Source organism: Copadichromis virginalis, linkage group LG5, assembly GCF_057382275.1.
Source record: "Copadichromis virginalis isolate Kocher_CV1m ecotype Utaka linkage group LG5, C_Virginalis_male_GT1.1, whole genome shotgun sequence".
In the NCBI taxonomy this organism is placed as follows: Eukaryota; Metazoa; Chordata; class Actinopteri; order Cichliformes; family Cichlidae; genus Copadichromis; species Copadichromis virginalis.
Genome location: NC_140622.1, coordinates 3,275,471 through 3,287,297, shown reverse-complemented (window position 1 = coordinate 3,287,297; position 11,827 = coordinate 3,275,471). Strand labels below are relative to the sequence as shown.

Here is an 11,827-nt window from a genome sequence, read left to right as displayed (position 1 = left end):
AACTTCAGTTTGTAATGACATTTGTCAGAGTTACTCTGACGAAGACACACACTGTGTTGAAACGTTAGTTTCTTTCCTTTTTTTGCACCTAATAAAACCTTTGGACTTGAGTGCTCCAGCCCTTCTGTTTTTCCTTCATTTTTTTTAATGTTAGTAGTGTTTCCTTTCCCTCTTGCTAAATTGAATATAATATTGTTCATAATATACAGCAACTGGCATGAATTTAAATATTAACATTTAACCACAAGGAAACATTTACAATTTTCTTTAATAAAACCATTTACAAATAGTGTCCAGCATTTCTGTCACTTTTCCAACATACACAATATTAAGAAAAAACAACTAAATGTTTAACAATATGGAAGTTGCTTATCACATGAATGTGTTAGGTTCAGCTGCCGTTGGCACACTACTTAACAGGGTAACTCAGTAACTGTAACTTGATGACCTTGCTGATTTAAGAACATCCAAATCCTGGAGCATTTTGAATTCCAAAGTCCATGTTGGCCTTAAAGATGCCATATGAGTCACAGATGGGTAGCTTCAGAGTATTTGCACAGGTGTTTGCAACTGGAAAAGGCGAATCACTTAAAAACTGGATGCATGGTGGTGGTGTCATTCCTGCCGGTGGAACTGCCGTCAGCCCTGTAGCAAACATCATCAAATCTTCCAGACACACTGCTGTTGCCTTCTCTGAAAGAAGAAAGTAAACACTGTAGTACATTACAGAAAATGAATTTCCTTACCTCTCCTTTCATAAAACTATAAACAAATAAAAACGGCCATTCAAACCTTCACAATCAAGGAGATAATCTGCCCAAAAGCCAAGTGTTAGGACCTCCTTATGCCGCTTGTTGCTTCCTGCTGGGCTGAGATCTGGTCTGAACATGCTCTCCAGTTCTGAAGCAGTCAGGGCCTTTGCAGAGAAGCATAGGAGTGGGGCCAGCACACTGGAATGTTTTTGCAGTGCACTTAAAAAATTCAGACTTTCCAGTCCATCTTTAAATCTGCAAAGGATAGACAAATAACTAATAATTGGTTTATAGCTATGACTATTGCAGTCTTCTAAATTGTGTTTAAATGACTTTACCTACTAGATCTTTCATTATAAATTTGGACAGATTTCAAATGCATACACAAAAATAATTAATAGTGCTCATAAATTAACTGTGACAGCAAAAAAAGAAGAGCTCATTGGGATTTCAGCATTTAAAAAAAAAAATAGTGCTTTCACACTGGAATAAACAAGTGTGTCGAAAAAGGGATCACCTCTTTTTATAAATAACTGAAAAATTAATCATGTTGCATGACTGATTATTATGGGTCATTGTGAACAATAAATGTATACTAAATTAGAGTTCTAGTGTCAAAAGGTTAATAGCGTGCAACAGTGGCTCAGGAATTAAGTTGTTGTTCATCAGATCACCGGATGCTACCGAATCAGTTTTTTCATATACATCTGAAGGTCTGAAAATGTCAGTGGCTGCTGTGATGAGCAACTGGCCATCCTGAATTTAAAAGGAGTAATGAGTTTACCGTTGTATGACACTTTGGTTTCTTTCAAGGATGTACCATCTGAGGTATTCCTCCACAAATGCTTGTTTCTCACAAGGCTTGACATTTCTGAGGCATCCAGCAGTTTGGAAGATTGTGCTGTTTTGCAAAATAAGATTATGCAAAGACTCCTCTGATTCAGCTTTCAGGACCTATAAAAAAAAAAAAAAAAAAAAAAAAAAAGGTTTACTGTAAGAAAAACAAAAATAATTTTCACTACTTTTACGATTCATTCAAACATTGGATTAAAGAAATGATCAATTTGTTATTTCACTTGTGTTGTTGGGAGGTGGAAATCTGTCCTTTCAGATTACAGAATCTACCTTGAACCTACTTTCAAGATATGATCCAACACGGATAACTGTTATCCTGATTTAATCTTTTAAACTGGCCCCAAGTGTCTTCTAAGTAAACCCATTCCCTGAGCCTAGGTAATTTTCTACCTGATGTAGAACTTTTATGATCTCCTCATCTTGCACATCTTCTACAGTGGCGCTGAAACTCTGATTCCCTGTGATGTGGTTGACCAGGTTCTTGGAGAGGAAATGTGGTGCTGGTCCCCCATGCACAATGGATACAGCGATCATCTTTCCTGCTAAAAAGTACTCATCTTGCCTGGCAGCTGTAATACAGGGCACATAATTATCATGGTTAATTGCTATTAAATATGCTAATGAAAAAAATAAGCCAATTTTTATTAAAATTTCCATTGTAATAATTACGGAGAAAACATCCACCTCATGAATTATATACAAGATAACGGCTCTCTGGAGGTCCATCAAAGATGGGGCGATTTCTCAGACTGCCCATAAGAAGTGTGAGGAATTCACGCCTCGGGCCACCTGTATCCAAACCGTCTTCAAAGCTGCCAGCATCATCATTAAACTTGATGAACATGTCGTAGTTGTCAGAGTATGTGCTGCGTCGAAATCCTCTAACAGCTCCATCCCATACAGCTGACCTTGATATATTGAACCTGCTGACCTTCTTGTGGTCAAGTTCCAGTGCCAAATTTGCAATAATTTCATGTGCCTCCAAATTGGTGTCTCTAAAAAAAAAAAAAAGGGAAACTTATTTTTTAAAGGTGTATATACTTCTCTCATGATTGCATGATGTCTTGTACAGAACAAGATGGCGGTTAATTGGATTCAAATGTTTAAATTACTAACACAGGTTCTTCTGGGGGCTCAGCTTTGGCTTCGTTAGGAGTAGGATCTTCATCATCAATCACAATCGGTTCAAACAGCTGTGTGTAGTTTCTGCAGAGTGAAAACATGTACACAAAGTGTAGATGCAAAAATACAAATGCATAAACATGCAGTTCCACTTTTATAGAACGATTCTACTATTTATTTTTCTGAAGAATCAAATGTAAAAGAGTCAAACTACATACATTTATAATAATTGTGTGTATATATTTTGTGCAAACCTCTGGAATAATTACTCAAGATACAACGCACCTGTAACAGGAGCTCTCGACAGTGAGGCATTCAGTAGTGCCTGTATCGTTTTCTTCTTCCAAATCTATGACCTGGAAATACAGAAAAGAGGATGAATGAAAATTCATATTTGACCAATTGATAATTATTTTAATATAGGGAGCCTAAGTCTCCTCCCCTTCTGGTCTGCTCGTGGGTCCCTGAACAAAAGAAAAATGAATGGAAGTGAATGGAGCTATAAAAGTTATTTTCTGGTCTGCTTTGCCTTACTCTCTGAATCACACATATGTTGTACTTCAATTTAAATAATAAATAATTGTGTTTCGACTATGTCTGTAATGTAATTTGAGATTTGTTAGCTTGTAAAAATTTGTCCTTAAAATGACTACAAGTCAGATGTCGCAAATATGATGTCGCCTCAGAAGCTTTTCTCGAAGCTCGCTAAACAAAACTAAGCTTTTCCTCTTCTCTGTGTCTGGTTCGATGATGTCAATTTTGTGAGACGAACATTTACATTTCGCCACGTCTTTTCAAACAAAACATAAAATAACCTTTGCCACCTGTCGCTTAAGCACTTTTTGGCATCAAAATGTGTTTATATACTTCACGGACATCATATTTTAAATCCATTATACACATCAAACGGGATCAGAAAATAATTTTTATTGGCTCATAGAGTCCTATTTTTTTTAGCAGTATGGGACCCATGGTCCGGAAGTAGATGGATGTACCTTAGGTTTCCTATCCCAATAGATTATCTAAAGGTACAGTAAGTAAGAATGAAATAAGAAATCCTGTGGTCAAATTTGTGTACTACAGTCTATCTTTATAAACAAACGAGTGACTCTCCCTCCTCCCGTTCCATGAGTTTCATGGCTACGGATCAGCGCCAGAAGATTCTAGATGACAAAGACGAGTCATACACAGTTAGTTTCAATGTAACCTTCCTTCCAACATGATTGAGACATTAGACTGCTTTGTGATTATTTCACTTAGTGTACCTTTAAGGGGTGGATGTTATAATCTATTGATAGTATGAAAATTGATGATGTGAAATGCATTGTATAATAACAATGAATGTAATAAGCAAACAGTGAATCGTCATCTAATTGCAAAGTAAAGGCGGTGGAGATTGTCTGCTGCACTGTTTTACTAATAAAATAGTTTTTTACCTGTTGTACTTCATTAGCAAGCACAAGATCCCCAGCACCCTTCCTTAGAGAACAAAGAAAAGCATTATTGTTGTGTACTGTGAAAATATTAATTGACACTTTGAAAATATTTAAGCATCTTGATTAACAAACAAGCAATACAAGTATTATGTAGTCCATGTTCCAAAAACCATATACAGAATGAATGACTGTGTGTTATACTTGTATAACTATGCATGTGACAAATAAAGAACCTTGAACCTTTAACCTTGACAAAAGTGTATATCTCATTAATACAAAAGTTTAGGCAAAAAACAGTAAAAGATTACATGTTCTTAAAATATCACTTACTCATATTCTGCCGCTTTCTGTAAAGGACTGCTTTCATGTTGAAGTTCCCATGGCTGAAACAAACAAACAAACACACGCACGCACGCGAGCGAGCACGCACGCACGCACACACACACAAAATGTATTTCACATATAACTATTAACTGTTTTACTGAACTGAGGCAAATGGTGGTGGCTAAACAACAAGAAAACTCTATAAAAAAAATTTAAATTGTACTTACCAGTGTATCAGCAAGATCAAACTCAGAGGGCCTTTTAATAACAATCTCGGGGTCAGAGTCAGACAAGTCTGAGTTTTCTCCAACTACAAAACATGAAAACAAATCAAGCTAAGCAAACTAAATTCATACTAATGTATGAAACTTTATTTGATCATGAATAATAGATTAATACGAAAGGCATAAAGTTAGCATTTAAAAATCATGACTCAGTAGATCCAAAAATGGCTGAATTTCATGTTTCCAGGAAGAAACATAACATATACAAGCTAATTTAGGCAGCAATGGTGGCAGAGGAGTTAAAAGCCCGCCCTGTAATCAAAAGGTTGAAGGTTTGAGCCCTGCTCAGTCTGTCACAGTCGTTGTGTCCTTGGGCAAGACACTTCACCCTCCATGCCAGGTGGTGGTAGTGGGAGGGATAGGTGGCATCTGTGTACAGCAGCCTTGCTTCAGTCAGTGAGTCCCAGGACAGTTGTGTCCACATTGTAGCTAATCACCAGCAGTGTGTGAATGTGTATGGGTGAATGACTGGTTTTGTTGTGAAGTGTCTTGGGGGGGTTGTAGAACCCTAGAAGTTGCTATATCAAATACAGGCCATTCACCATTTTAATGTAGGTATGCTATTGACTTGCGTGCTTTATGCGTAATGTTATCATTTTACAATTTCAAAATTAGCAGTTGTTGAAACTAAGGGAATGTGTGTCAAAATCAAAACAAACATTAGCAGCTTACCATCTTCAAAGTCACTCTTCAAGCAGATGAAAACAGTGATTCTTTGATAAGGCTTGCCAACTTCAGCCTTATAAGCCTCAAGTGTAAATGGTCTTTGTGTTCCAGGGACAGTAATGACCTCAGTGCCATCCGGATACAGAAGAAGGAAAGGTCCATCTTTTAGATCTTTGTTAAAGTCCTTCATTTTTTTAACAGCTTGATTGAGCAGACTTGTGGCAGTAGCGTCAGGGTCTGTTGTTAGGAAAATAGTTTTTCCACGGTATGGCTTCAAACCACCCTTTTTTATGGTCATCAAGCCGACATTTATCTGTAAGGAAAAACACATGAACAATGGGCCAAGTAGATACTAATATGACTCTAAGCAGATCTATTCAAACTTGAATATTTATTAACTGCTAAAGAGGGATCTTCCTGACAACCTAAATGTACAATTACTCGTAAACAATTGTTCTTATTCTGGATAGCTTTACTACACTGAACATTTTTTACACAACTCCCCTAAGGAATAACAAAAGAATGTCATTAGAAAATTAACCTCAACTTGTTTTCAGACTGAGCTAGCCAAACTACCTGAACCTTTCTTTTTTCCTTTTTCTTTAAGCCCTTCCTCCCTTCAGAAAACTTTTGCCTCTCTTCATTTTTCTTTTTTCTGTATTCTATGAAGGTGCTGAAGGTTGGAGTCGGGCAGTTTGAGGTAGTCTGTGATGCTAAAGGGAAACAAAGGAAAAATGTACTACAATGTCACACATTAAAGACATTCATTCATGTAACATTCCATTGTCCACACAACACGCAAATAAGGACAACACTGAATAATCTCACTAGAAAATTTCTACCAAGGAATGACAATGCAACTGATACTATTGACCAATACAATTCTACACCAGTAAGTTTTAATGTATAGACACATAATAGGGTTAGTTCCTAAAGTTAACCAAACATAATAAATGAACTAATTTATCATCGTTTCAGTTGTGGAAATGCTCAGAGGACTGTTCCACGAAGCAAGCTAATCCCAAAAGCCAGGCTCACTCTGAAAATCCAGGCTCGATTGCCCCAAATTCGGTTCCAGGAACGAGGCTAACCTGCAGTCTTTCTGCTCATTCATTATGCAATATGCTTGTGGACAAGTCTGGTCCGTGGCACCCTAGCTGCGAGGTTTGTTAACACTAGAACTGCCCTCAAACCTTCACTACTAGAAAGGTCTTGAGCAGTCATTTTGACAGCTGCGTGCATTTTCAAATGAGCCTCGATTTTCTGAGCTCGCTTAGTGGAACAGCCCTCTGGTCTGCTATGGGCTGGAAACAGCTAACGCTAGGCTAATAAATCAATAAATAACAAACATTTTATTATGCTTATTAACTTACTCAATGGGAGTGAAGTGTCTCCGATGCAAGATGCGTGATAAAGCCTCTCGCCACAGCCGCTGCAAAAGTTCGGCGACTCCTCAACCAGCTTTTTCCCACAGCTAGGACAAAACATTCCGCCGTTCTTCTTCAAACGAAATGCGCCACAGGCAGAGTAACTTCCGGTTCCAAAGACGAACAGATCGGACATCCAATCAGTGATGTCTCCTGTTGCCGACTGGTACCTACCCTTTCCGGTTTTCTTAATGTAATTGTGCTTCTCAATTTGTTTTTGTGATTCTTCTTTTGTTTTTGTGCTTCTTAATTTGTTTTTGTGATTCTTCTTTTGTTTTTGTGCTTCTTGATCTGTTTTTGTGATTCTTCTTTTGTTTTTGTGCTTCTTGATCTGTTTTTGTGATTCTTCTTTTGTTTTTGTGCTTCTTGATCTGTTTTTGTGATTCTTCTTTTGTTTTTGTGCTTCTTAATTTGTTTTTGTGATTCTTCTTTTGTTTTTGTGCTTCTTGATTTGTTTTTGTGATTCTTCTTTTGTTTTTGTGCTTCTTAATTTGTTTTTGTGATTCTTCTTTTGTTTTTGTTCTTCTCGATTTGTTTTTGTGATTCTTCTTTTGTTTTTGTGCTTCTTAATTTGTTTTTGTGATTCTTCTTTTGTTTTTGTGCTTCTTGATTTGTTTTTGTGATTCTTCTTTTGTTTTTGTGCTTCTTGATTTGTTTTTGTGATTCTCAGTTTTGTTTTTGTGCTTCTCAATTTTGTTTTTGTGCTTCTCAATTTTGTTTTTGTGATTCTCAGTTTTGTTTTTGTGATTCTCCATTTGTTTTTTTGTTTCTCGATTTTGTTGTTGTGTTTAGCAATTTGTTGGTGTGATTTGCACTTCAGGGCCACCGTACAAATCCTATAAAAAGCTGAACTAGTATATTAAGCACAAATCCTATAAAAAGCAGAAATACTATATTAAGCACAAATCCTATTAAAAGCAGAAATAGTATGATTTAGCACAATAGTAATAAGTTAAACAGAAAAATCGGAAAAGCAAAATGGACAGCTGAAAAAATGCTGAACATGCTGAGGGTCCCTCAAATATACTTGTTAAATGAAAAAAATCAGCAAAAAATATATACAACAGCCACACAATCAGAAATATGTACACATAAGGAAACACACATGCACAGAGAGACACACACACAAGATCCAATTCAGTCACCCAGTCTAAATATATTGAATTTGAATCTTAGAATGAGATCATCCCATTAAAAGCCTTTCTCTCTCTCTCTCTCTCTCTCTCTCTCTCTCTCTCTCTGTCACACACACACACACACACACACACACACACACACACACACACACACACACACACACACACACACAGGGAGAGAGAGGAGTAAGTTTCTAGGTCAGCCTGGGAGCTGCTGAATTTGAATCCACCAATCAGAGAGCCTGTGCACTTTTTCCCGCCAAAACAGGTGCATCTATTTACACACGCAGCACAGAGAGGCACAGGATTATTGCAGTCTATTTCTCATAGTGAGGACTCCCCTCAAACAAATGACCATAATTTCCTAACCGTAGGGGCTAGAACGGTCATTCTTACACCGTTTTGTTTAGAAGAGATGATGGAATCTTCCAGTGTTGACAATTTATCATTAAAATATGAATTATTAAAGATATTTGACTTCTAATGCACCATAACTGAGCAGAGCGAAGCAAAAACTGCCTTGACTTGCCCTCAAACAACGCTTTGTAACTCTAAATCTATTTGGAGTATCGATATCATTCTTTCACCGTAAGAGACAGCAGGCTTTGGTGAACAGTCATGGAAATTTTCAGGTCTCTGTGGAAATCCAACAAAAAGTTATGACGAGAGAAAAAAGTGGTTCATTTCCACAGTTTGAAATCTGAAGAAATCTGAGCGACGGACGAATTTCCTACCCTCAAACAAGTCCAACTCATTTCAGAACGGTAATAGGTGAGAAAGAAATTCTTGAATTGTGAGCGTCAGGAGTGTCTGAAGATATACCGGGACAAGCCTCATGTCTTAACTTTGCTTCGTTAAGGAGATATGACGATTCAAATATGCCTCTCATTACAGAAATCAAGCAGTGATTTTGAACAAACTCCCCATTGACTTTATATGGAGAGTTTTCCGACTTTCTGTTGGTCTGAGGAGATTTGCCAAAATTCTCTGAATCCCACAACAATAGTGACACTTTCTGAAAGCCAGCAAAAATACCTACGTTTTGATGTATAATTTGTGGAAGTTGAGTGAAAATTGAGCAAGTAGCAAGAAGTTGTTTGGACATTAAGAGAAGACTGCAAAACCTTCAGTGGCACACTGGAAGCCAAGTGCATAAATTCAAATTCAAATTCAAATTTTATTTGTCACGTACACAGTCATACACAGTACGATATGTAGTGAAATGCTTGGACAACTGCTCGTGACCTAAAGAAAACAAAAAAGGAAAAGGCTATGAATAAGATAGGAAATAAATATGAAAAATTAAAAAGGGTAAATTTAACTAGGAAGGAATAAAATATAAATTAAGGTTAAAAATGAAATAACTGTACAACACAAATTAGAATGAAGGGTAAATTTAACTGGGAGAATAAGATAAAATATATAAATTAAAGTTGAAAATAAAATAACTGTACAACAAAATACACAATATAGAACTATATAAGAATGTATGAAGAAATATAAATAAATATATACACAATAACAGCAGCGTGATTTAAGTAATGAAGTGAAAACAATGTCCAGAAATTCCAGTGTGTGTGTAAGAACTGTATGTGTGGGTCAGGACTGTGTGGTGGTGTGATTGAGAGACCGTATCGCCTGTGGGAAGAAGCTCCTCCTCAGTCTCTCTGTGTTGGTCTTCAGGGAGCGGAATCGCTTTCCTGACCTCAGCAGAGAGAACAGTCTGTTGTTGGGATGGCTGAGGTCCTTCACGATCTTCCTGGCCTTGGTCCAGCACCGCCTGCTGTAGATTGAGTGCAGGTCAGGGAGCTCGGAGCGGATGGTGCGCTCAGCTGATCGCACAACCCTCTGTAGAGCTCGTCTGTCCTGCATGGTGCTGTTCCCGAACCAGGTTAAGATGTTTCCCGTCAGGATGCTCTCTATGGTGCACGAGTAAAAGTTCCTGAGCACCTTGGAGGGCAGTTGGAAGTCTCTCAAGCGTCTGAGGTGGTAGAGACGCTGGCGGGCCTTTTTCACCACGGTGTTGATGTGACAGGACCATGACAGGTCCTGCGTGATGTGAACTCCGAGGTATTTGAAGCTGTCCACTCTCTCCACTGGGCACTCGTTGATGACGGGGGTCTGGTAGTTCCTCTCCTGCTTAGTGCTGAAGTCCACTATCAGCTCCTTTGTCTTACTGACGTTTAGAAGGAGGTTGTTCCTCTGGCACCAGTTCTCCAGATTCCTAATCTCCTTCAGGTAGGCCGTCTCGTTGTTATCAGAGATCAGGCCCACCACGACGGTGTCGTCAGCAAACTTGATGATGGTGGTGGAGCTGGTAATGGCCACACAGTCATATGTGTACAAAGAGTACAGCAGGGGGCTCAGGACACACCCCTGGGGGGCTCCAGTGCTGAGAGTGGTGGAGGCTGAGACATGTCCGCCCATCCTTACTGCCTGTGGTCTGCCAGTTAGGAAGTTGGAGATCCACTGACACATAGATGAGCTGAGTCCCAGATGCTCCAGCTTGGTGGTGAGTGTGGAGGGAATTATGGTATTAAATGCAGAGCTGTAGTCTATGAAGAGCATTTTAACATAATTCCCCCTTCTAGTGTCCAAGTGAGTGAGTGATGTGTGGAGGAGATGAGAGATGGCATCGTCTGTGGAACGATTTGGACGGTAAGCGAACTGTAGTGGGTCCAGTGTGTCTGGTAGTGAAGAAAGCAACCATAGCAACCATAACGACGCATGTATTTTGTGAAAAATCACAATTTTGCAACTCAAAACTTTAAGAGGCATAAAAGTAAAACAGTAAAAGATTTGAAAAAGCTGATTTATACCTGAATAGCCCAATAATTTGAGAACATTTTAAAGTTTGAATGGTTGCTCTATGTGAAAATATGAGGAAGTAGTTAAGTTTCAAAAACAAGCAAATTTTAGCAGAATTGCAGAAGTTTCCCATTCATTTCAAATTAAAGGAAAAAAGCTTAATATTTTAAAAAGTATAATAGTGAAAAATACCAAAAGACATAGCCGTCATTAGCAGAAATAGCAGAATAGTTTAAAATTTGAACGGTGAAAATAGCAAAAAAAATTGTGGAAGTAGATCCACGGCGAAAAGTGTACGGAAACACCAAGAAGGAACTCAATAGTGTGGATGCTTAAAGCATCCACACAATAAAGAGAAACAGGAACTCAATAGTGTGGATGCTTAAAGCATCCACACAATAATAAAGTATAAAGAGAAACAGGAACTCAATAGTGTGGATGCCCTTTGAGGCATCCACACAATGATTTGCTGCAGTGCTCAGAAGCAGTTTGAAGTCAGAGAGAGTCGATATGATTTGAGGGGAACAGATTTAAAAAAGAAAACAAGATAAAAACAAACAAAAAGCAGAGATATTAACTTGTTGAATAGTTATGACAGTAATTTAAAAAGATGTAGCTCATTTTCCTCGTTTAAAAATGTTAAAAACTGGAGCATTAGAAAAATATATAAATCAAGAATGAAGAAGAGTTAAAATGACAATACTGAAACTCTTGGTTGTTTTTCTTGGACTGTTCTTATGAAATTTAATGTATTTACTTATCTAAGATGGAAGTGTTTGTGTTTTTATTGTTTTATTTTGCTCCTTTGCTTCAAACCCTGTGTAAATGAGCTGCTTGCTAAATGATGTGGCATGTGCTTCAGCCAATACCTTTTTGATTAGACTCATCTCATACTTTCTTGCTTTGTGGTAAATCTTTCTTCTATATTAACTGAGAGATTTGAATGCTAATCACCCCCCCCCCCCCAAAAAAAAGAAAAAAAACCTGACTATATAGTATGAGCTAATTAAAGGCCAA

General features: G+C 37.8%; 2 protein-coding genes across 2 annotated transcripts; both read right to left on the bottom strand.

Annotated features, from left to right (window-relative positions):
* Positions 1 to 249: 249 nt before the first annotated feature.
* Positions 250 to 2,141, bottom strand: LOC146708764 (G2/M phase-specific E3 ubiquitin-protein ligase-like). Its single transcript, XM_085457925.1, has 4 exons — positions 1,998 to 2,141; positions 1,537 to 1,706; positions 793 to 1,007; positions 250 to 693 (listed from the first exon to the last, which is right to left on the bottom strand). Exons 1-4 carry the CDS (start codon positions 2,139 to 2,141, stop codon positions 458 to 460), a joined length of 765 nt encoding a protein of 254 aa, XP_085314051.1. The 3' UTR covers positions 250 to 457.
* A 151-nt stretch (positions 2,142 to 2,292) lies between these two features.
* LOC146708763 (G2/M phase-specific E3 ubiquitin-protein ligase-like) lies at positions 2,293 to 3,121 on the bottom strand. The gene is made up of 3 exons (XM_085457924.1): positions 3,015 to 3,121; positions 2,724 to 2,813; positions 2,293 to 2,602 (listed from the first exon to the last, which is right to left on the bottom strand). The coding sequence occupies exons 1-3, from the start codon at positions 3,119 to 3,121 to the stop codon at positions 2,293 to 2,295; spliced, it is 507 nt and encodes a 168-aa protein (XP_085314050.1).
* Between the last annotated feature and the right edge of the window lie 8,706 nt (positions 3,122 to 11,827).

Coding starts and splice junctions, on each gene's coding strand:
- LOC146708763 (XM_085457924.1), bottom strand. CDS start 3,121: ATGAATTTTCATTCATCCTCTTTTCTGTATTTCCAGGTCATAGATTTG. Junction 2,814..3,014: donor GTCGAGAGCTCCTGTTACAG/GTGCGTTGTATC, acceptor TTCACTCTGCAG/AAACTACACACAGCTGTTTG. Junction 2,603..2,723: donor GAGCCCCCAGAAGAACCTGT/GTTAGTAATTTA, acceptor TTTTTTTTTTAG/AGACACCAATTTGGAGGCAC.
- LOC146708764 (XM_085457925.1), bottom strand. CDS start 2,141: ATGATCGCTGTATCCATTGTGCATGGGGGACCAGCACCACATTTCCTC. Junction 1,707..1,997: donor TCATAAAAGTTCTACATCAG/GTAGAAAATTAC, acceptor TTTTTTTTATAG/GTCCTGAAAGCTGAATCAGA. Junction 1,008..1,536: donor AACCAAAGTGTCATACAACG/GTAAACTCATTA, acceptor TATCCTTTGCAG/ATTTAAAGATGGACTGGAAA.